Below are 22,842 nucleotides of genomic sequence, written 5' to 3'. Positions count from 1 at the left end.
AAAACTGGGACTGGCGAGCGGTCATGTTCTGGCCTTGCCTCGCTTTGATCCCAGCTTCCCTGTCTTTGCACTCCCTCTCCTTCTCCTCGTCCAGCCACCCCCATTTGTACAAATTATTTGTACAAATTATTTTTAAATTATTTTTTAATTCAAGAGGCAGTCTTTGCACCAATGTTATAGGCTTGTCTGTACAGTCCCTATCTCTAAAGCAAACAGCAAACGGTGCGTCCGTTCCCGCTGACTGTGGCCAGCAGGGAAACAAGATTGGCCCTTTTCTCTGCTAGGGTACTGCAGAGACACACACTGCGGTCACCTTACTTCTGGAACTAAGAAGAGAAGAATACTTTGGGTTGGAGAATCTAAAGGGATGGTGGACAAAGGTTCAGGGCTGAAGTTTCAAGCAGCAGAATTTCCCAACTCAAGTTTGAGGTGACCAAGAGTATTCCCGCCATCAGAGCATTTCTTTCTTCCCTCTCCTGGTTCCTACAGGTGCAGTCCCTGCAACCCACCTTGCCAGCTTTTCCTTTTCTGTCAAGGCAGAGGCATTTGTGGGTGGGTGAGGGTCTTGAGGTGCTCTGGCCACAGGTGCCGTCTGTGTCTCCTCCTTGTGACCAGAGCGAACCACCAGATGTGGTCCAGGGGGATCTCTCTCTTCTGCCCGTGGGCCTCCTCACTTCAGCAGGGAGATGTCATCAGCAAAGTCATCATGCTGATGGCGCAGGCAGCGGAGGCAGCGCCACTGACACACCATGAGGCAGAGGGGCAGCATGAAGAGGGCGCAGATGGCAGCCATGACATAGGCTATGGTCATGAGGGTCGATTCATCTGTCTGTGGGATGTTGTAGCCACAGTCTTCCATGTCCAGGGTGACAAAAGGACCTTCTACCGCTGCTGTCCTGAACTCATCGTGCACTGGAGAGAGGGCAGATGTGAGTCTCAGAGCAGTTTGGATTACACACCCAAAAGAACTTCCCGGGACAGGCCTTGAAACCAGCCCTTGAGGAGGCCGTAGAATCTCCCTCCTGGGAGATATTTAGGAGCAGGACAGAAAGCCGTTGCCAGGTGGGGGCATGGCTCTCCTCCCAGGTCACTGGGGACAACAACCCTTTCCTGTCTACCTGTGCAATAGGAATGATACCTAAAAGTCAGTCATTCTAAGCTGACCAAAGAGCCAGCCCTACATATACCTAGTAAACTCACCTGCTCCTGCTGAATTTCAGGTGCAAGACCCTGCCAGTAGCATTCACCCTTGGCATACGGCAGCTGACAGGGTCGCTATAGGCCCAGCCCGCCACCCTTGGATCTAGAGCTTCCCAAGGTGCCGAGGCAGCTCTTGCTGTTCTGGGTCTCCAACAGAGGTTGCCAGTCCAGGCAGGGGTCAGCATGCCAGGCGATACAAAAAAAGCACAAGCACCAACGCTAGCTTTTACACAATACGTGGACTCTGGCTTGAGGCAACTGTTACTGCCTCCCAGACTGACAGGGCCGGGTACCCTCACCACTGGACAGGGAGAACGTGGATAGACTGACCCCACACCCTCGTCCCTGGCGCTCTCACCGTGGCAAGCGCTGACAGCAAAGCCAATTCGTTTCCGGGCCCGATCAAAGACAACGTAGAAGCCCTCCATGATAACAGCTCCCATGACAGTGCCCGTGGATGACTGTGAGATGGCGAACTTGTAACAGTCGTCTTGGGACGTGGCCACATCTTCCACTGGCCGCAGGTATTGCTGAGGATAAGCAACCGAAGAGTGAGAGTATGTCTTCCTCCATCCTTCACCCCATCCCTGCCTTCTTGGTATCGATGCCCTTAGGCTGTTCTTCCCTTTGCCAGCCCTGAGCTCCGAGAGGCTGGTTTTTCCCAGAGCCCTTTACCGCTGGATCCTCATCTATTTTGTCTTCCAAGTACTAGGAAGCCATGCCTGCTCACTCTTTCTCAATATATCCTTTGTTCTCGTCCTGGGATCCCACCGATTCTGGCCAGGGACATACCTGTGGAAGGATGGTGATTCGGAAGGACTGATTGGTGACCTCACCCATTAGGTAGAGTGAGATGACCGGGAAAATGTTCCACGGGGTGGTGCCTGCTTGCCAGCACACCAGCTGCTCCCCGAGCCAGAAACCGTCTGGAAACTTCTCCGTCTGTGTTGATGAGAAAAGGATAAAAATGAGGAAACGGCCTCTTTCACCATCTCGCCTCTCCCATTTTCAGATAACACTGGGCCCTTTACTTGCTTTTCCATGAAATACCCAAACTGGGGAAAGGTCAGCTGAAACCCAAGGATTAGAGGAAGAGAGCAAGAGAGTAAGGGCAAAACTTTGGGCTGGGGGATTGTGTGCTGAGCAAGCTGAGGCCCATAGCAGAGAACCGTTTTTTAAGAGATCTAAGGAGAGGGATCTAAGGGTAGACATCTTGGCTCTTGTGGAGGAACGTGCCTCTCACAGACTTCCTGTGACACTCTGTCATCTCTTGTACCCCTGTCCTTAGTCCCACTGACCGAGGAGGCTGCCTTGATGGATTTGACAGCAGCTTCAAACACTTTCTTGGGCAAACGAAGGTTGGTGGTGCCGCTGTCAACGATGCTCTTGTCATAGTTGTACTAAGAGGGAGAAGAGAGGGTTAGAACATCAAAAGCCTTTTTGAGGCCAGGCTTTGGCCAGAATTGGAGGGGTGAGGCTGACTGCTTGGGGTCCTTCCTGGGTTGGCATCCTGGCTTTGCCACTTCTTAGGTGGATCTCCTTGGGCAAGTTACTTAACATCTGTGCCTCAGTTTCCTCATCTGTAAAATGAGGATAATAATAGTACCTACCTCAAAGAGTTATTATAAGCATTAAATGAATTAATATATTTGAAGTGCTTAGAATTGTGCCCTGCACATAGGAAGCATTCAATAAATGTTAACTCTTATTATCTTGGGTGGGTAGACATTCTCTAAATCTTGAAAATAAAAATACCTTGTATAATGCTTTTAACTTTTCATAATACGTTTGTATCTGTTCTAATTTAACATACATGAAGAATCTAGGTAAGGAACACCCAAATAGTTTAACTGCCATTTATTGGGTCTTGCTGTGTGTCAAGCACTGGGATAAACACTTCATTCACTTTCTCTGTTTTCACCACAGTCTTTGGAAAAGCTGTTTTTACTTCTGTTTTGCAGGTGAGGAAACTGAAACACAAAATAGTAACTTGCCTGAGGACACATAGCTAGAGCAGAGCTAGAAACCCAGATCTTTCTTACTCCGAAGCCAGACTCTTCTACTACGTCATGTCACACTGCCTCGTGGACGACTTGCCCAAGGTCATAAAGCAAGGCAGTGACTGGAGTCCAGATGTGCTCTTTTCCGAACCAGACCATATGTGACGCAGCCTCTGGGAAAGTGCTAAGCCAGTCCCTAGCCGCAAACCTCAGGTCCCGCTATGTGACTATTAAGCTCCTTGCTGTTCCATGCTCAGCCCCCAGCCCTCCTGCAGGTCCTGCACCTCAACCTCATCCTCCCAGCCTCATAACTCGGGGTCTGGCCTCACACGATGTTGCCTCTCCCTGCTTCCCCCAGGTTTTATTACCTCCTTGCAGTCCATTTTCAGATCCTGTCCATTGATCTCCACCCGCACAATGATCACCTCATAATACCATTCCCGCCGGATGGGTGTGTACCAGAGGCTGCCCATGTACAGCGAGTGGTCGATACCCCCGATGATCTAGGGAGAAAAAGAGCCAGTACCCGTGTGCCAACACAGAAGGACAACAAGTCACCCAGAGGGCAAGCAATGGGATCAGTCATCTCTGGGGTGGCAAGGCACTCTACACATCGCCTTTCTCATCTGCCTGCTTCTAATCAAACCACGCCCTAAAGCGATTGATACTTTCTTAAATGTGTTAAGGATGTGTTCAGGGGAAAAGGCTTTCCAGGATTTTTAATTGTTTCAGAATCACACAGCCCTTGATATAAAGTTATTTAAACCTAAACTGGCATAATAAATGTTGAGTGAATGATAATTTGCTTCTATTGTTAAGTTTTATTTTCTCTGCTTGTTGGAGATAGAGAACCATTCACCAGTTGTCCTAAATGAATTAATAAATAGACTTTGAAACTCCTTACATCTCTGCCTTCTGATCATCAGACTGAATAGTCTTGATTTGAGAGGGCTTATTTTCATTTCCTTTGAAATTTTCCTAATCATCTGTCATCCTTTCCAAGTTTACAATAGGAGCCTCAAGTCCTTTCTGGAATAATGCAAGGAAGAAAAGGGTAGAAAAAGAAAAATGGAGGTGGGGAACATAAAGAGGTTCCTCTTGATTCTCAGTAGTGGAGCCCAAGGCTGTGGTGTAGCCTCAGAGGGTAGGGAGGCAGCAGGTACTCATGTCTCTGCCCAGTGCCAGGACCTCCCCTCTCCCAGGGCCTACTCACCATGCTCCCTCCAACTGAGGCCAGCACTTCCGACTGGTTGAGGGGGAAGCCAGCACCACAGAGCTGCAGGGAGAAGAGATTGGGCACGTGGGTCTGCTTTACCAACGAGTCAAAGAATGGCTCCAGGGAGTCGTCAGGCTGTGACAGAGAGAGACAAGGAGTGAATCCTCGCACAGAGGGCCCTAATGGAAAGAGGAATGGGAGGGCAAAAGCAAATCTTGGGGCATGTTCCTTGGGAAAGACCATCCTGAGGGACTGAGATTTGGTGGAGAGAGGGACAGCAAGACACACTGGCAATGCAAACAGGAAAGATCTGTAGGATCGTTGATCCCCATCTGCTTAACCTGTTTCAGAGTTACGGGGGCCTCTCTTATTCTTAAAGATCTTAGCGTCAATAGAAAAGATAGCCTGTTCCTCTACCTGTCACCATAGTCCTGCCCTCTGTAGGGATGAAATTCAGACTGCCACCCTATCCCCCTGTAAAGTAATTCTTTAAACTGATTTGTTTCCCTCCCTTATTCAGTTCCCTCCCCTTCTCTCCCGCAACGCCGTCCCCGTGTAGCATGCAGTGTGCAACGTGCAGGCAGAGTGTCTAGGGCTAGGCCTTGTTCCTCTCACCCTGGCGATCTCAGCGTAGGCCAGCCCCAGGATGCCCTCCCAGTTGGAGCCATTGATGAAGAACTTGTCTGATTCAGTGATGGCAGCGATGTTGGCACGCACAGTGACGTTGGGGCCGTGGGGGATGCTCACCAGGTCGGTGCCCAGCTCCCCCTCCCACTTGCCCTGGGTGTAGGGCACATACACGCCCTTCCGGAGGTCCCGGTATGTACTGGACCTGTGCAAAGCAGGCAGAGATCTGTTGGGTGCGTAACCACGGCTGGTACAGGGAGCCAGCATCTAACCTACTCCCAGATGCCTAATCTCATCTCGGTCATCTACATAAGACAAGATGCTGTCAGGCTGCTCAACAGAACATCCGTAGATCCTTCACCGGGAACAGAATAAGTGACCTTGCAGACAGACATGGGGAGCCGTCTCTGGGGCTCGCTCTCCTGTGTCCGTAGCTCGTATTCCTAGATCTGGAGCTCAGGCCCTGGAAGAACAAGTCTAGGCTTTGTGTATTGTGACTGCTGCTGCCGAAGGGACAGCTAGCGGGCATCTCCCACCCCCCGCCCCCCGACCTTATCACGCTCTTAAAGAAAAGGAGCCATTGACTCTTTTGCTGCCTTGGGACCCAGTGGTACCATCTGAGTGAGAAAGTACCACTCTGAGAAAGTACCAAGTGGGTGAGTGTGGAACCTCTTCAGCAGATTCTTCCAAGGAAGGAGTTTGCACGAGCACCTCAGCGGGGCGAGCGGGCAGGACACACCACTCGGATGAAACACGTTCAACACCATGTGTCACCCCCATCTGTGTGGAATCACGCCTCTGACCAGGGCTGGTGTGTGTGATGGGGGCAGTGACGGGACACAGACAAGGAGCTAGAATGAATTCCCTTTCTTGGACCCTGGCCACGCCCCCTTCCCTGACTGCTTTCTTCAGATAGGGAAGTTAAAGGGCAAGGGGCCTAAGAAGGCGGCTTGGCATTTGCCTAGAAGTCCAAGAATAGGGTGTCAGTCTCGACTCACATGTTTTCACACACAGATACGCCTCAGACATGAGATGTCCTCTCGCCACTTCCTGCTTTTCTGTTAAAGGGGCTCCCAGATCATCCCTCACTGCCTCTGTTACCTTAAAAACCCACTTCCACCCTCCCTCCCACCTGTTAGCTAAGTCCAGCTGCTGGAACTCCCAGGAGGCAGGGGAGCATTTAGCTTTCAGTCCCTGATATCAGGCCAGGCAGTGGGGCCGTGGAAGGCTCTTCCTTCCCTTCCTTGAACAGTGCAAAGCCACCGAGAGTAGCCCCCAGGCGAGGACACGGCGAAGGGAGCTGGCACTGCAGCCTGCTCAGCCTAGACTTAGGTGGTGGTGTCAGAAAACCAGAGCCACTGAGGGGTGTGGGTTGGAGTCCCCGGGCCTCCCAATTCAGGCAGAGAGAAGGAGACCTCGAGCTTGCACTGGGAGCTTTGGGGCTGCTCTCCTTCCTGCTTTCCCTCCCCCAGGAAGCTGCCCTATCTCGGAACTGAAGCACTTCCTGGCTGCCCCTCAACTTACCCTTCCCATAGTTTTCCTCCTCAACCCTCCAGCCCCTCCACTCTTCTCTTCTGGTCACTGTTGCCTTCTTTTCCCTCCCTCCTCCCCAGCAGAAAGAAAGGCTCTGTGGAGCTGGTCCTTCTCCCTGCAGCCCTCCCCCGACCCTCCTTGGCCCTGGATCCTTGGGAAGAGCCTTCCCCCTTGCTCTCCCTGCACTCACAGCTGCCTCTGGTAGTAGCGGTGCAGGAAAGGGTGGGGGGCGGCCCCCACTGCGAAGTTACTGCTGCCTGTGTCCACCAGGATGTTGAGCTGTCAGAGAAAAGGGAGAGAAAGATGTTAGGACAGGAGGCCTGGACTCACTCCCTTCATTGTCCTGTCCCCTCCCCAACCCCCAGCTACGTGGTCTTCCTTTGGAGTGTCCAGGGTGAAGCTTCCAGATGCAGGACTGGACAGGCTGGCCCTCCTAGTACCACGACCACAGACAGAACATGGGGTCCTGTGACGCCCTCAGCATGGCCTCAGGAACCTTGTGTCTGCTTTTGTCTTGTCTGCAGAATTGGAACATTTTCTATGTCATCAGAGCCATGGTGTGTGTGTGTGTGTGTGTGTGTGTGTTTCCATTCCTCTTTCTCTCTACCTGCAGATGCCCTTCCTCACTCTGTACCGGCCCAGTCTGTCTGCAGAGCTTGCCCCTTCCCCTCCTCTCTGGTTCTCCTGGGAAGCACATCACCGGCAGGCAGCCTGGCTCATCCCCTCCAGCTCAGAGACGAGCTATTCTAGGAGCTGGCACTGGCCAGGGGCGCTGTGGGGACCACAATGGCATGTTGAGGCCCACGTGTTTTCTGACCCTGGCTGCCAGAATGTGGCTCCCCATGAAGGGCCCCCCTTCTGTCTCAGAGGTGACACAGACCTACGAGTCCCACTGTCAGAAATAGTGGGACTATAGCCAGGAGCCCCGTATGAGGTCCTGGTGAAAAGCCATCTCCTCGGGGCCCTGGTTTTGGCTCATTGAAGATGGACAGGTGTTGTCTTGCTGTTCCTTCTGTGCAGCTCCTACGTCTCTTCTACTTTGTCCTCCTTCCTCCTGAGATGGCCTGACCCCTCCTCAGCCAGTCAGCCATTTTTTTGATGCCTCCTATATCCTCACAGGCAAAAAGGAAAGGCCCCTGTCCTCAAAAACACAGTAATCTGTAAAGTGAATCCTCTTTCTCTTTTTTTTTTTAAAAATAAATTTATTTATTTTTATTTATTTATTTTTGGCTATGTTGGGTCTTCGTTGCTGTGTGTAGGCTTTCTCTAGTTGCGGCGAGCGGGGGCTACTCTTCATTGCGGTGTGCAGGCTTCTCACTGCGGTGGCTTTTTTTATTGCTGAGCACAGGCTCTAGGTGCAGGGGCTTCAGTAGCTGTGGCTCACGGGCTCTTAAGAGTGCAGCCTCAGCAGTTGTGGTGCACGGGCTTAGTTGCTCGGCGGCATGTGGACCAGGGCTTGAACCCGTGTCCCCTGCATTGGCAGGCGGATTCTTAACCACTGCGCCACCAGGGAAGCCCAAGTGAATCCTCTCTTGCCCACTTGTGTGTCCTTCACCTCAGCTTCTCCCCTAACCTCAGGGCCCTCCATTTCTGCATCACCTCTCCTCAGTGCAGTGAAGTCAGCTGACCTCGGCCTTGCTGCAGGCTCTGACCTTGTCACATAGGGCAGGTCACTGTGTTTCGTCCCCTCTGCCGGCTCCTCCGGCTCCTTCCTGCTCTCAGTGGTCCTTGGCAGGTCTGCTGACCGCACCTCCCCCGGCGCCCGCTCAGGCTTCCTGGCCTCCCCATGGCCACTGTCCCCAAGCTCTCTGACCCTGCCTCCTCCCTCCTTCCCAGCCCCCACTCCTGGCCTGGCTCCCATTTCCCTCCCCACCCCTCTGCCCCTACTTGTCCCCAGTGTCCCTCTCCCCGGTCTCTAAGCAGCCACCGGCCCCAGATGCTGTGCTTTCAGAGAATCAATAGAGCTAGAGGCACAGCAGTTCAGATTTCAATCAGCCAGGTTAATGATTACAAAGACTTCTTCACCCACCCACTCCCCAGAAGCCGCTCTCCCACCAGCCAGGACTCTGGTCTCTGCGCCACGGCTGGCCTCAGGCTTACAGGCGCCCCTGCTATCACTGGACCCCAAAGAAAGAGGGTCTCCTCCCCAGCGCTGGCGCCGGTGGCCATAGGGGGGATGCCTGGAGTGTGTGTACCTGGCCGGCTCTAGGAGAATCCAACCACCTTTGACACTGGAATGGAGCTTTATCTGGGGGCTCGGCTGGGCTGGTCCAGGCCCCCTCCTCCCCACTCCTCTCTGTCCTGTTCGGGAGGACCCCTCTCTGCAGGCCACTCCCTCCCCAGCCCAGGGGCCCATCATTCCTGGTGCCCTTCCAGTTCCAGCCTTTCTCCTCAACTGAGGAAGTTCTCCCCACTCCGCCCCCAAGGGGGTCAGGCCCAGGGAGGAATGACCCCTCCCCTCCCATTGCCCTCTCTTTAAACCCCCAGCCCCAATACCAGGAATTCAGGCCACCACTGCTCTCTCTGCTGCCCCCTCTCCACCCTCCACCCACACAAAAAAGGGAAACCAAAATAAACAGTTGCCACTTCCTCATGAGCAAATGTCCTTCTGTCTATTTGCCCTTTGCACTGTGATCCTGCTTCCGAGAGAAGTGATTTTGGTCCTGTCCTTCCAGCATTTCTATCGTGAGCCCCCGGGCAGCCTGAAGGAGGAGGGTTTGCGTGCGCCCAACCTTAGCAGATGCCCTCCCCTCTAATTTCACCCAGCGGGGGGCCGTCAGATGACCCCCTCCCCCCCATCTCCCACAAGATCATTCCCACATGCCCCGTCCATCCTGCCTTTCCACAATCCCTCCTCCTGCCTAAGGAGGATCCACCCTTCATGCCACGCCCCCCCACCCCCAAATCTGGATTCTTTCTTTTGGCATTTACAAATGCTAGTCTCTTCATTAAAAAAAAAAAAAAATCTTTAATCTCACATCCGCCTCCAGCTACCCTCTCTCTCCTCTCCCTTCACAACCAAAGTTCTCAGCCAAGCTGTCTTCATTTCTTCACCTCCTACTCATTCCTCAACCCATTCTCAAACTGAGTTTCACCTCTATCCCTCCCTCCACTATAAAACAGCCCTTACTACAGTTACCAATGATTTCGTGTCACCAAATACAAAAGACAGTTTTCAAATCAATCCTCATCTTGCTTGACTTCTCTGGAGCATTCAACGCTGCCGACCCCTCCCTCCTTGAAACACTCTTCCCTGTCACCCTATCCCGTGCTTTCCTCCTACCTCTCTGATAGGATCTTCTGTCTACTTTGCAGCCTCACTTCTCAAGGCCTGGGCATTGGTCCTCTTCCCCTCCTGCTCTACTTTGTCCTTAGGCCATCTCATCCATGGCAGCAGCTACAATTACCACCTATGTCCTTATGCCTCCTGAGCTTTCAGCTCTAGCCGCTTCCTCCCCTTTGAACTGCCTCAAAGACACCTCGAATTCAGGATGTCCATGGCTGACCTTACCTGGTCCTGCCCATCTGTTTTTTCTTCACAGTTTCCCACATTAGTCACCATCCATCTGTTCCATAAGTCAGCAACTTCAGAGACATCCAAACACCTTCGTCTTCTTCACATCTCCATCCAAGGCATCAACGAGTCCTGCCCAGTTAACCTTCTTAAAAGTCTCTGAATGTATTCATTTCTTGCCACCTCCTTTGCCACTCCTGGCCAAGCTATCATCATCTCATCCTGGAATATGACAATAGCTTTTCAACTGATCTGGGTACATCCACCGTTGACCTCTCCAACCTGTTTCTGCACTGTGGCTAGAATGATCTTTTCAAAGTGCAGATGTCACCATGTTACCCTCCCGTGTCAATGGCTTTCCTTTGCTATTATAATAAAGACTTAAAGCCTTAACATTTCCTATAGGGCCCTTCATGGTCCAGCCCTGCCTACATAGCCAGCCTAGCTTGTCCCATACTTCCCCAAGCCCTCTGCCCACCAGCCGCACTGGCCTCATTTCAGGTCCTCCAATCAGCCATGGTCCCTCCTGCAAAGGCTGTTGGTCATTCACTCTGCCTGGACTATCCTCCTTTCCACTTGCAGTTTTGTCTACTCATCTCCAATCATCCTTCAGTCTGAGCTCAAAAGGGACTTCCTAGGGACCTCCCTGGTGGCGCAGTGGTTAAGAATCCACCTGGCAATGCAGGGGACACGGGTTCGACCCCTGGTCCAGGAAGACCCCACATGACGTGGAGCAACTAAGCCTGTGCACTACAACTACTGAACCTGTGCTCTAGAGCCTGCGAGCCACAGCTACTGAGCCCGCGTGCCACACTACTGAATCCTGCACACCTAGAGCCCATGCTCCGCAGCAAGAGAAGCCACCGCAATGAGAAGCCCGCGCACCGCAACGAAGAGTAGCCCCCGCTCGCTGCAACTAGAGAAAGCCCGTGCGCAGCACGAGAAAGCTGCGTGCAGCAATGAAGACCCAACGCAGCCAAAAAAAAAAAGGGGGGGACTTCCTAAGGGAGAAAGACCAGGTCATATTCTCTGATTAAAATGCTTCCGTAGGACTTGCCACTATAATGTCATACTGAATCTCACCTCCCCTTGTATCTAATTTTTAAAAAAATCCCCATTGTGTCCCTACTGGGTATCACAGTGGCTGGCAATAAGTATTTCTTGAATTAATGAATGCTTAAAGGAAAAAGGGGAAAGAGCTAATTTACCCTGTTTTCGGGGTGAGGGAGGGATCTCTCAGTGGCCCCCAAACTATGGGTGTTTTTAGGTTATAGGTGTGGCTCTAGCTCAGACCTGCCTTCCTCTCACCAGGCCCCCTGGTTTGATACAGGCAGCCCAGAGTCCTGGAACCATCTTACTTCTTCCCCATCCCTTGGGGCCAGGCCAACTCAGAAGTCCCTGTAGAGTTTGCCTTTAGATGCCCAGAGGGCCGCAGCATGGGGTCAGGGCTAGGTCAGTGCCAATCACTTAACAAACAAATATGCCCCTGGGGGCCTCTGAGGGATGGCAGCTTCACGGGAAGTGCTAACAAGCCCCACAGGGAAAGGCACACTTGCCCATTCCATCCTGCAGGCGAGGCTCCCCTGGAGGAGTCTGCAGCAATAGATCGTGGCCGATGAGACAGATGTGGAGCTGCTGAGTTCAGGGTAAGCTCTTTGTTCCCAAATCCCACCTGTCTTGGCCCCAGCTCTCACTAGCAGATGGGAGTTGCTTAGATTCTTCTGGATGAAAACAGCCTTCAGGAGTCATCTGTCCATTGGCCTGGAGATATGGGAGCTTGTTCCAGTTCCGAAAGATCTCTAGTTGTTAAGATCCACAACCTTTCTTGGCAGCCTATGCTAGGGTCTTACCACTATCGCACACCTCTGGGAAAGGGCTTTTTTTTTTTTTTCTTGCTGTGCGTCGCCGTGCAGCATGTGGGATCTTAGTTCCCCCACCAGGGATTGAACCTGTGCCCCTACATTGGAAGCTCGGAGACTTAACCACTGGACCGCTGGGAAGTCCCTGGGAGGGGGCTTTAACTCTAATTTTTCCTGCTAAAGGAAAGTCTGTTTTCTTCTGTGTGGGCCTCAGAGTTTACGGAGGAAGAGCCCTTATATTCCTGTGGTATAAGCCTTTCTGCTGAAGCTGAGATGTAGGAGCCTTTCTTCCATTTCACAGAGGAGGAAACTGAGACCAAGGGTAAATAAAAACTTGACCCCTCTTACACATAAGCCACAAAGCTAGGACAAGAGCCCCTTGGCTCTGGCCAAGCCCCAAGTCTGCTCTTTCATCTCCTTGACCTTCCTGTCTCTCTCATTCTCTCTCATTTGGAAAGGAAATACATGGTAGATTGTTGCACTAATGAATCATACGCCCTGTATCCATGCCCTGGTGTGATCCCCTCTGACATTGATGCTGGGCTTGGCCATGTGACTTGCTTTGACCAATGGGACATCAGCAAAGGAGGAAAGCAGAGGCTTGTTAAGTGCTTGTGCACTGGGGAGACTGGCCTCTTGGAATGTGGCCCTGAGCTTGTATGTGAGGAGGCTCAGTCTTGCCTCCTTGAGGATGAAAGACTTCATGGAGAAAGAGGTCCAGCAGGCCCAGCTTAGTCCGGCCCCCAGCTGACCCACCCACTGAATGCAGCCACACAAGGAGCCCAGGTAAGATCTGTAGAATCACAGCCAGCCCACAGAATCCTGAGGGACAATGGCTCTCGTTTTAGTTTGTTACACTGCATCAGATAACTGCTACAAAACTACCTGAATTAAATCCTGAGATCCTTGACTTTGGGGCACCTACCCACCCATCGGTCAACTCCAAATACCATCTCTTATCACTTTTCCCCTCTCTCACCATCAAGTTTCTCAGTAGCACAATGATCTGTCACCTCTGCATATGCTGTTTCCTTTACTTGAAACGTTCTCTCCCTGTTTCATCTAACTTCTGTTCAATTTTCAAGTTGTGGTTTAAACATCCTTTCTCCCAAAGGTCTTGCCCTGATGCCCCAGCCCAGATTAGGTTCCTCCTCTCGTAGGTCCTCAAGAACACCTGTGCTTCTTTGCCTACCCTTTCATCCAACTTGAAATCATTTATCCAATGTCTGTCTGTCCTACACACTATGAGCTCCACAAGCGTAGGGAGCACATTTCTGTGCTTATTATCTAATTCTTACCTAGCCCTCAGTAGGTGCTCCGTAACAATATTTTTTAACTGTAATTGCCTCATTTGCTGCAGGTCTCTGTGACTCTACATAGTCTTGCTATTAGTTCTCAGCCCCAGGGTCCTTGCAGGGGTGATTTTCAATCGGGTACTGTGTATGGTGACGATGGCAATGGATACCCACTGTACCCACGAAATTGAGTAGCCGCCCATGTTCTTAGAGCAGTTGGAGTGATTTCAGGACTCGCTGGTCCCGGAGTCCTCTGAGTTAGCTTCATCTGCTTCCCTAAGTGGACATTCCCAGACCTGAGCTTGCCCAAGGCTGAGAGATGGGGGCAAGGAAGGACATGAGGAAGCTCAAGTCAGCAGCTGGTCATGGCTGAGAGCCAGCACAGCACACAGCTCCTGCCTCGAACTGAGTCCGGCAACTGCATCCCATCCAGGCTCCTCCCACCTTGACCAAATCAGCTGACCCAATGGAAATGGACTCCTTTCTCAGACATATCTTCTGCTTCCACTTCGCTCTCCAGGCTGAAGCTGGCAATCAATACCTGGGAGCACGTAGGCTCCCTGGTGCCATTTACCCCATCTCGGGCTGTTTTTTTAAAGGAATCCCAAGGTGGCTGGGTCATCCCAAACCTTATCTAGGGCACCCTTCCCCCTTTAGACAGGATGCTCCATTTCCCCCAGGCTCAAACCCAGCTCAACTAATATCTATCAGTGCTTCCTATTCAAATGAGATGATGATGTGAATGGTCAAGAAACTTATATGTTCTTAAAGGAAAGATCTAAGACAATGGTGTTCAAACTTTTTTTTTAAGCAGTAGAACCCTTTTCCAATCTCATGCAGGATCCCAGTGTACCAAAGGGGAAAAAGCAGAGATGCTCTGCTTTAGGGAGGGGTTTTATTTCTTTGTCTCCATCCCCTCCCTGTGGTGGCTCTCGAGGCGTCTCTTTAGCACCTTCAGCCTCCACGGAACCCATCTGGGAAATCCTGCTTGGAGGGTATCACAGCCACTGCTACTTGCTTTTCATTGTCAGACAGTAAGTCCTTCCTGCTGTCTGACCTTGTCCCATCCACAGGTTACAGGGGCTGTAATAGTCTCTGAGTCTGTCCTCAGGACAGGAGAACGAAGCTGATCTCTGGCATAAGCCCACTTTCCTCCATGGTGCCTGGTTGTGCTCTGCACATAGGTCTGTTTGCTTGAGCCATTGGGAGATGCCAGGGTTCATGCCTTGTGCTATTTGGTGAAAACTCCACAGGCGCTGGAGTCGAACAATTGGTGGGGTTCACCAAACCTGAGAGGCCAACCAAGGAGACATCCAGCCTGTACATAGTGGGGTTACAGTGGCCAGCAGACAGGGTAGCCACTGGGCCCATCCTGCCAGGGGAAGCTCAGGGCAGCTCTAGGACCAGGAAAATGGTGTTTCCTTTCCAGAACTCCCCACTGCCCAGGCCTCCCAAGCGAGATGGCTCCCAGCAGACAGAGAAGTTAGTTGGCAGGTAGGAGGGCTTCCCTGAGAGATGTTTCTCTTCCTGGATTTTCAACTAAAATTTTCTGCTTAGCTCTTTACTGGAGATACCCAAGAAGGGCTCCTGACCATCTACCTTAGTGAGGGGGCACGGTCTTTCTCAATGTCTCTCCCACTCCCAGCTGAACTCTTTCTTTCCAGACCTGGGGAGGAAGAGCAGGAGATAGGTGTGAAAGGACAGCCTAAGAGTCCCAGCAGAGGCCTACGTGCAACCCAAGCCCAACCCCAGTCTATAGGTTGCCTCCCAGTGCCTGAGGCCAAAACTGTCTTGACTGGGGCTGGGCTTCAGGGTCATCTAACTTGGAGGGTGAGTCTTTGAGTTCAAAGGTTTTTGACCTTTTAAGTACCAGAACTCAATCAATCAATCAATCAAACAAACCTGGAATTCCACTGTACAAAAACAACAAAAGCTGACCTATTCTGGGAGGGCCGGGAGATTTGGGGGCAGGTGGGACAGGGGAGGGCTTGGTGAGGGGAAAGGTGGAAGGTACAGTCATGCCTCTTACCTTTCCCCTAACCTCTCCCTCACCCTTGAGGTCCCTTTACAGAACCCCACAGATCTCAGTTTGAAAACCATTCTAGGGAGGGGGTCAGGAAAACCACTTGGCATCTTCATGGGTTTTGAGATCCTGAATCCTCACAGTTTTCTACTTCTCTGATCATTTTCTTTTGCTCCCTTGATCCCTAGTCTACATCCAATATTCTTTCCCTAATCGTTTTCCTCTTCTCTCTCCATTCTCTCAAACAAGTTCATTTGCTAACTTGGCTTCCACAAGCACCTCTCTACAGGTGACCCCCGAGTCTACCTGTCCAGTCCCAACTTGTCTCTTGGCTTCCAGATCCCCATTCTCAGCTGGTTGCTGGATACATCCACAAGAATTGTCCACTGGCACCTCAAAGTCAACCAACATGTCCCAGACTTTGGAACGCTGGAAAGAACCAAGTATTTGGACTTGGAATCCAAAGACCAGGATTTGAACCCTAGCTCTGTTCTTCCCTAGCTGTGTAACTTTGGGCAAACCACTTAATCCCCCTGAGCCTCAGCTTCCTCCTCCCCAAAACAGACAGGCTAATACCTTGCCCTTTTTAATTAAAGCAGAGTAATAAACATGGAATTTTGGTAAACTATATTGTGCTTTAAAAGCTTGCTCCTTTTGCCTTGTATCCTGATGCAAACACAGTCAGAGAAGTTCAAAGGAGGGAGACTTCTTCTCTTCCCTCTCACCCACCAGGGACAGGGAACACCTGGTTGACCTGACAGGTGAATGCTGGCTCTCTGAAGACTTCTTCTCTTTTATATCTTCTTTCAGGCCCACATGTCCTAATTGAAATCCTTGTCTCGGACTCTAGAACATCCAAGTTATCCTGCACCCTGGCTTAGTTTTCCTAGGACCAAAATTCACTAGACCATTTCTCTGCTGCCCCCAGAATGAAACCCAGCACCCACTCAGGCTCACAGCATCCCTGTCACAGCTTCCAGCCTCTTAGCATAGCTCACGTCTCTCTTTACGAAGTTTTTTCTCCCCACTCTCCAAATAGCAAAGCTTTCTCATCTTTCTAGGCCATATTCAAATGCTACTTTTTCTAGCAAGCCTTTCCTAACACTCTGTCAGAAGTAGCTGCTTCTTTCTTTTTTCTTTTTTTTTAAATTTGTTTATTTATTTATTTATGGCTGTGTTGGGTCTTCGTTTCTGTGCGAGGGCTTTCTCTAGTTGCGGCAAGCGGGGGCCACTCTTCATCGTGGTGCGCGGGCCTCTCACTATCGCGGCCTCTCTTGTTGCGGAGCACAGGCTCCAGACGCGCAGGCTCAGTAGTTGTGGCTCACGGGCCTAGTTGCTCCGCGGCATGTGGGATCTTCCCAGACCAGGGCTCGAACCCGTGTCTCCTGCATTGGCAGGCGGATTCTCAACCACTGCGCCACCAGGGAAGCCCTGCTTCTTTCTTTATACTTCCAAGACTCACTGTTCTTCTATTTGTACCAAATGCACTTGGTCTTGTGTGGTATTTAGGCATTTACATGTCTGTGTCTCACACCAAATCGTGAGCGCTCCAAGGGCTGAGACTATGACGTATTCTTCTCTTTTGTAAGTAGGTGCTCAACAAATATTTGTTAAACTGAAAATTGACCATCACCAGATTTCAATCCTAACAATTAAATTATTGTCCTGTGTTTGGATGGTGATGCTCATACCGTTATAATGAGATGACATCCTTTCATTTAAGCAAAGAGAATGAAAATGCTTTCTCCAAGATCTCCAGTTCTGTACTTACAGTGGCCCATCAACAGTTCTATTTAAAGGTCTTACACTTTATTTATTCATTTGCTCAACACTTTTTAGGTGCCTGTTCTGAGCCTGGCGCTGTCAGAGATATTAGCCAAAGAGAAATAAAACACTGCAAAAATTCATTAATTAAAAAAGACATTGTCTTCAAGAGCTTGGTGTTTTATGAGGGAAACAAACACAAAAACAGTGACACGTGCTGATAAGTGTAGTAAGGAAGACGTGAGTAGGTGTCAGGAGAATGGAAGCGGGATCTCTGATAAACTCTCTCTTCTTCTCAAATAGGTGGTATGGAAGAGTAGGGAGGTCAAGGGTGAGACACGGTCTCAGCTTACTGACCTGCCAATTATTTAATTTTTCAGTCCCCATTTCTTCTGCTAGAAGCTGCAAATGGTAAGACCTTTTTATATACTGCAGGAATTACTGTAAAGAACAAAATAGTCTATGTAGAATATATTTTAAACTTTTATAGGACTTACCTGGTGGCACAGTGGTTACAAATCCATCTGCCCATGTAGGGGACACGGGTTCAAGCCCTGGTCTGGGAAGATCCCACATGCCGTGGAGCAACTAAGCCCATGCGCCACACCTACTGAGCCTGCGCTCTAGAGCCCGCGAGCCACAACTACTGAGCCCGCGTGCCACAACTACTGAAGCCCACGCGCCTAGAGCCCGTGCTCTGCAACAAGAGAAGCCACCGCAATGAGAAGCCCGCGCACCACAACGAAGAGTAGCCCCCGCTCGCCGCAACTAGAGAAAAGCCCGCGTGCAGCAGCAAAGACCCAACTCAGCCAAAAATAAATAAATTAAAAAAAAAACTTTTATAAACTGTAACCATAAATACAAGGATATATTTGTACACCCATAGTCCTAAACCATCCCCTCCTGCCAACTTTCTCACAAATGGTCTTGTCATGTTCTAATTCATCCCAGATCGGAATCTTGAAATCATCTTTGACACCTTCCTCCTCACCCTTCGCACCAATGTCACCGAACCTTGCATCCCGGTCTTCCCTCCTTTTTCCACCTGATCACAGCCTCACTCTGTCCTCGTCATAGCGCTCCACACTTGGACCTTTGTGACAGACCCTCCTGCTGCCTGCATCTCTCAGTTCCATTCTTTCTAAAATTCAGAAGCCTCTTCCTAAAAGATTGCTTTCTTTGTCATTCCCCTGAACAAATAAATTCAATTTCCCCCTTATTTCTGCAGACCAAAGTCCAAACCTTGTGGCTTGACATTTAAGGCTTTTGGCCACGTGGTTCTATCTTATTTACCCAAACCTGTAACATTAGCTGGCCTGGGTTTCTCACTGTCTCCTGAACGAACATGCATAAGCCCAAACACACATAACTCATTCTCTCATTCACTGTGTCCTCGCTTGGTCTCAGGGGATAGGGTGGGAAGGAGTGACACACAAATGAAGTGCAATCACAGTTCGGGAGGACCTTTCTGCACTGGGAATGGTCTCGACCCTCCTATCTATCCTTCAAGACCATGCTCACAGCACATCTTCACGAGGCCTTGCCTGATTTTACCTCCTCCAGAACACCTATAGGGACTTCCCTGGTGGTCCAGTGGTTAGGACTCCGCACTTCTGCTGCAGGGGGCTCCAGTTCGATGCCTGTTTGGGGAACTAAGATGCTGCATGCCGTGCAGCCAAAAAAATAAATAAATTAAAATAAATTGAAGAAAAGAACCCCTCCCTCAAAAGAATATAGATAGAAAAAAAAAAAAAAAAAGAACACCTGTAGCACTCACTCACGGTACTGCTATAAATCAATGCTTGCCAAACTTGAGACACAGCCCCCGAGGTTCTGACCTAGTAGGTGTGGGGAGGGGCCAGAGAATTTACATTTCTAACTGGCTCTGATGACAAGGGTCTGGGGTCCTCACTTTGAGTACAACTGCTGCAGATTACTTTGTACAAGCACTTATACTTTCACTTCCACACTAAGCTCTTGAGGTAGAAAATATATTTTCTGCCTCTTTGTGGATCAGTCCCCCAAAACCAGCAATGAATTGCCTGGCATGTAGAAAGTGCTCCCCAAGTTTCACTGTTGCTCGTTTACAGTACTCTGCCTTTCACGTTCTCATTTGGTGCTTATAACAACCCCACTGGGTCGGGAGAAAGGGCATCCTTCTCGCAGACTGCGGAAGGCAGAATCAAGTCACCATAGAGCACAGACTGCCTGGCGTTGGCTCGAGTATGGAGCCGTAAGCCAACTCATAGCGTTGCTCTAACTGTGGTCTCCCTGCCACTGGCTCCTTGGACTGGTGCTCAACTTGAAGCCCACTTTTCCCTTCTCCTAGGAAGGAGCGGGAAGGAACTGACATTTATTGGGCAATTACTCTCTGCCAGTTTCTGGGCTGGGGGATGTACATATTATCTCAGGGGTCCGGGGAAGTACAGTAATGGGATCCCCCATTTACATGTTTTATGTGTAAAACATGGAGGCTCAGAACACCCAAGTTTTTATGCTTCCTTGCAGAGCAGAGGCAGGAGTGGCCAGACAAGTTAGGAGAAAGTGATTTCACATTTACTGGAGGTCAAGTGTGTGTCCAGGTGCATTGTTCTAGGTGCTTTCACCTACCTAGTCTCCGTTAATCCTCACAATCACCTTCCAAAGGAGATCTCATTTCACCCATTTTTAAAGACACGGCAGCAGCCTCAGAGAGGTTATATAATTTTCCCAAGGCCACACAGCTGGGAAAAGGGAAAGCTGTGGGTTGTGGAGCTGGAATTCCTGGTCTCTCTGACCCCAAAGCCCTTGTTGGTCCCATAGCCCCGTCCTGTGTCCATGTCACAGGGTCTATGCACAATTTTCATGGTGCATCGGTAGCAGAAACGGGACTAGGAACCAGGTCCACACAGCCTCCTTCTCCCTGACAACAGCTGGCATCCTGTTGGCTCAGGCTGCTAGAGGCCTGGATTCAGGCTCTGTCCTTACACTGATTCAAGACTGTTTATAGTACATAGGCAAGAGGAGGGGTAAGTGGGGAAGACCAGAGCCTTGGTTCAGCTGGGAGGTGGGAGGTAGGCCTGGGTGGCATGGACCTCGGAAGGCTCGCTTCCATCAGGTAATTGGGAAGCGGAGGCTTGTTTTTCCCCTAGATCCGGTGTGAGAGCTGTTTAGAAGTCCAGGAAGTGTGGTGGTTCCCTCTGCCCATAGACACACTCCCACCTTCACAGACCCTCCCAAGGACAAGCCTCCCAGACACAGATCAGGGGGAGGGGGGTGGCTCAGAGATGTGCAGGCTCAGATTCAAGGTGACACTCACCAGCACACACAGAGCCATCCTGCCACCCGTGCCCCGGCTCACCCACAGAAGTGGCAAATTCTCACAGAGGGCAGCCACAGCACCCCGCGGAGGGCTGCTCACGGCACACTCCTACCCGGCCAGAGGTACAGAGGGTGAAAACTCCAACCAGCCACCTTGAGTGTACCTTGGAGGATTGTCAGGAAGGATGGGGGGGTGGAGCTGGCAGGCAGTGTTTTCTCTATCGCTGCCATCCCCCACCCCTGAGCACCTATCAGCTCATGGAGGGAGTCTCATGCTTAGAAGGGGGCTCTGGCTCCTTTGCTCTATGCAGTTTATGATCTGTCCTTTCCCCAGGCTCAGTTCAGTTCCCTCTGGCCAGTACTTGGGAGGCATCAGGTGGGGGAGGGGCTGGAGTGCAGGATGCAAAGCTGGGGAGGAAGTAGGGGCAGGGGAAGGCAAGAGTCAGCCCGGGGCTTCTGGATTAGAGTGGAGGTCACAAGGAACTCGGAAACCTTGCTTCGCTGTCCTGTGGCAGCTCGGACACGGGGAGAAAAGGGCCGGTCCAACTCATGCCAGGATTCCTTGGTCCTGAAGATGCTGGGAACCAATGGTCAGAACCCCAGATGCCAAGATTGGGTGACCAAGATCCAGAGCAGTGGGGTTGGGAGACTCAAGCTTGGTCTGGGCTGACACCTGTTCACAGCACCCCTGTTGTTTGGACTCTTCCCCAGGTCAGGCTCCCCCGACTAACAAGTTTCTCTTGCCCCAAATCCTTCCTGAGCCATGTGTGTGTGTAAGACTGAGAGAGAGGTGAGGGCAGACAGAAGCCTGTGAGGGCAAGGGAAGTGGGAATGGGGGCTTTGGGGCTGACTGCTGCCAGTATGATCCCAGAGGACAGGTTTGGGAGAGGGTCCCTCCAGCCCGCACCGTGCAGCCCATTTTAGCAGGAGCCGGCATGCTGCACCCCCAGCCTGTCTCCCCTCGTCTCGTGCAGGAGGGAGGGTAGGGCTGGCCCGGCAACCTTACCGTCTGTGGGGGGCTGCCCACGGTCATCTCCACGTAGTAGCCCTGACCGGACTTGCCCCTCAGGTTGTCCACCATCTCCACAAAGCTGCCCCTCCGGCTGGGCTCCTCGGGCTCCTCGTCGGTCTCCCGGGGCAGCCGCAGCCCCAGGGGGGCGCCCCCCAGCCCGCTTCGCAGGGGCAGCCGGATGCCAGGCTGGGAGCCGTGGGCAGGCAGCACCCCGGAGCTCATCCACAGCAGGAGCCAGGGCAGCGCTTGGGCCATGGTGGGCCCTGGCCTTGGGGCGCTCTGGGCTCACTCCAGCCCGCGACCGTCCCTGTGGCCTGACCCCAACTCTGGGTGCTGGAGGTGGCTTCTCAGGAGAGTGAGCGGTGAGGCATCAGGGCTCCAGCGCCTGCAGGCCCCTCGGCCAGCCCTGGGTCCAGGCTGTGGGGAGCGGGCAGGAGAGATCCACAGAGAGACAGGAGGGGAGGAGACGGGTCCGGAGCCTGGCTACATCTGGCCAGCGGTCCAACCTCAACGGAGGTCCGGGAGAGGCCGGCTCGGGCCCCCCGGGGGGCTGGGCGGGGCGGGCATGGCAGGTCGGAGGCTGCTTTCCTGGTCCTCCCGGCGGGGCGGCAGCAGGGGAAGGGTCAGGGGCTCCGGGCTCCTACGGCTGCGTTTGCTGCTCAGGCCACCATAATCCCGCTCCCAGCTCCCAGGCAGCCTGGGGAGACGGAAAGACTTGTGGCAGCGGCTGTCAAAGCCAAAGGGTTTTCGCTTTTCCCTGGGATCGCTGGGAAGTGTAGTCTTCCCATGGCAGGCAGCCCGGCTTCCGGGGTTGGTGAGGGGTCTGGGATGCCCTCTGCCGAGATGGAGTCCACCCTGCAGGACCCTGGCAGGATGGGAAGGGCCGTCGGGATGGAGTGGTGGCAGACCTCTCTTGTTCCGTCAGCCTTTCATTGGGCATTTCTGGAGCACCCACTGTATGCCAGGCACTCTGCCAGGCCCTGGGGCTATAGAGAGAAATAAAATGCATATGCACCGCACAAAATGATGGGGAATTAAGGAGCAGGGATTTGGGGGACATCTGGGGGGTCTGGGAAGACTCAGCGGGAGGAGGTGGAATTTAATTTGAACCTTAAATTTGAACCTTAAAGAATGGGTGGAATTTCTACGAGCAGAGATTTGTGAAGCAAGAGTAAGGGGGGATAGAAGGGTATTCTACGCAGCCAAAGGAATAAGCGAGGGCAAAGGGGAAAGTGCAGGGGGCAGTCCGCCTTCACTGGAGCCTGCAATCTGCAGGCAGGTGAGAGCCAGTTGGGGCTTCTCTCAGCTGAATCCTTTTGTGCCTTTAGTGTTCTACCTGACCTCACCTCCACCCCAGATTCTGTGAATCTTCAAGCCCCTCCAGATTTCTGTGCTGTCCGTGAGCTGCTGGTAAATGGCTGTTGTCAGCTTTAAAGTGTTATCACTCCAAGAAGTATCTTTATGTTAATAGGCAAGAGCTTAAAACGGAAAGCTTTAGA

The 22,842-nt window shown here is 51.7% G+C and overlaps 2 protein-coding genes across 4 annotated transcripts in view; one reads left to right on the top strand and one right to left on the bottom strand.

Moving 5' to 3' along the window:
• RNF214 (ring finger protein 214) overlaps nt 1-3,510 on the top strand; it is a 56,600-nt gene extending 53,090 nt beyond the window's left edge. Inside the window, exon 16 of the transcript XR_005020851.1 lies at nt 3,162-3,510. The gene's annotated coding sequence lies outside the window, so the exon portion shown is untranslated. The remainder of the gene's footprint in view (nt 1-3,161) is intronic.
• Nucleotides 117-22,097, bottom strand: BACE1 (beta-secretase 1). 3 transcript variants are annotated; one of them, XM_036859674.1, is made up of 9 exons: nt 21,338-22,091; nt 6,767-6,855; nt 5,032-5,248; nt 4,414-4,551; nt 3,569-3,703; nt 2,499-2,600; nt 1,993-2,142; nt 1,559-1,730; nt 117-912 (listed from the first exon to the last, which is right to left on the bottom strand). In XM_036859674.1, the coding sequence occupies exons 1-9, from the start codon at nt 21,596-21,598 to the stop codon at nt 671-673; spliced, it is 1,506 nt and encodes a 501-aa protein (XP_036715569.1). In that variant the 5' UTR covers nt 21,599-22,091; the 3' UTR covers nt 117-670. The 3 variants fall into 3 exon arrangements, with proteins under 3 accessions (XP_036715569.1, XP_036715567.1, XP_036715568.1); XM_036859672.1 differs by having other exon boundaries at nt 770-912; nt 1,201-1,730; nt 21,338-22,097; XM_036859673.1 differs by having other exon boundaries at nt 773-1,730; nt 21,338-22,097.
• Between the last annotated feature and the right edge of the window lie 745 nt (nt 22,098-22,842).

Source organism: Balaenoptera musculus, chromosome 8 (assembly GCF_009873245.2).
Source record: "Balaenoptera musculus isolate JJ_BM4_2016_0621 chromosome 8, mBalMus1.pri.v3, whole genome shotgun sequence".
Classification (NCBI taxonomy): Eukaryota; Metazoa; Chordata; class Mammalia; order Artiodactyla; family Balaenopteridae; genus Balaenoptera; species Balaenoptera musculus.
This window is presented reverse-complemented; position numbering and strand designations above follow the sequence as displayed.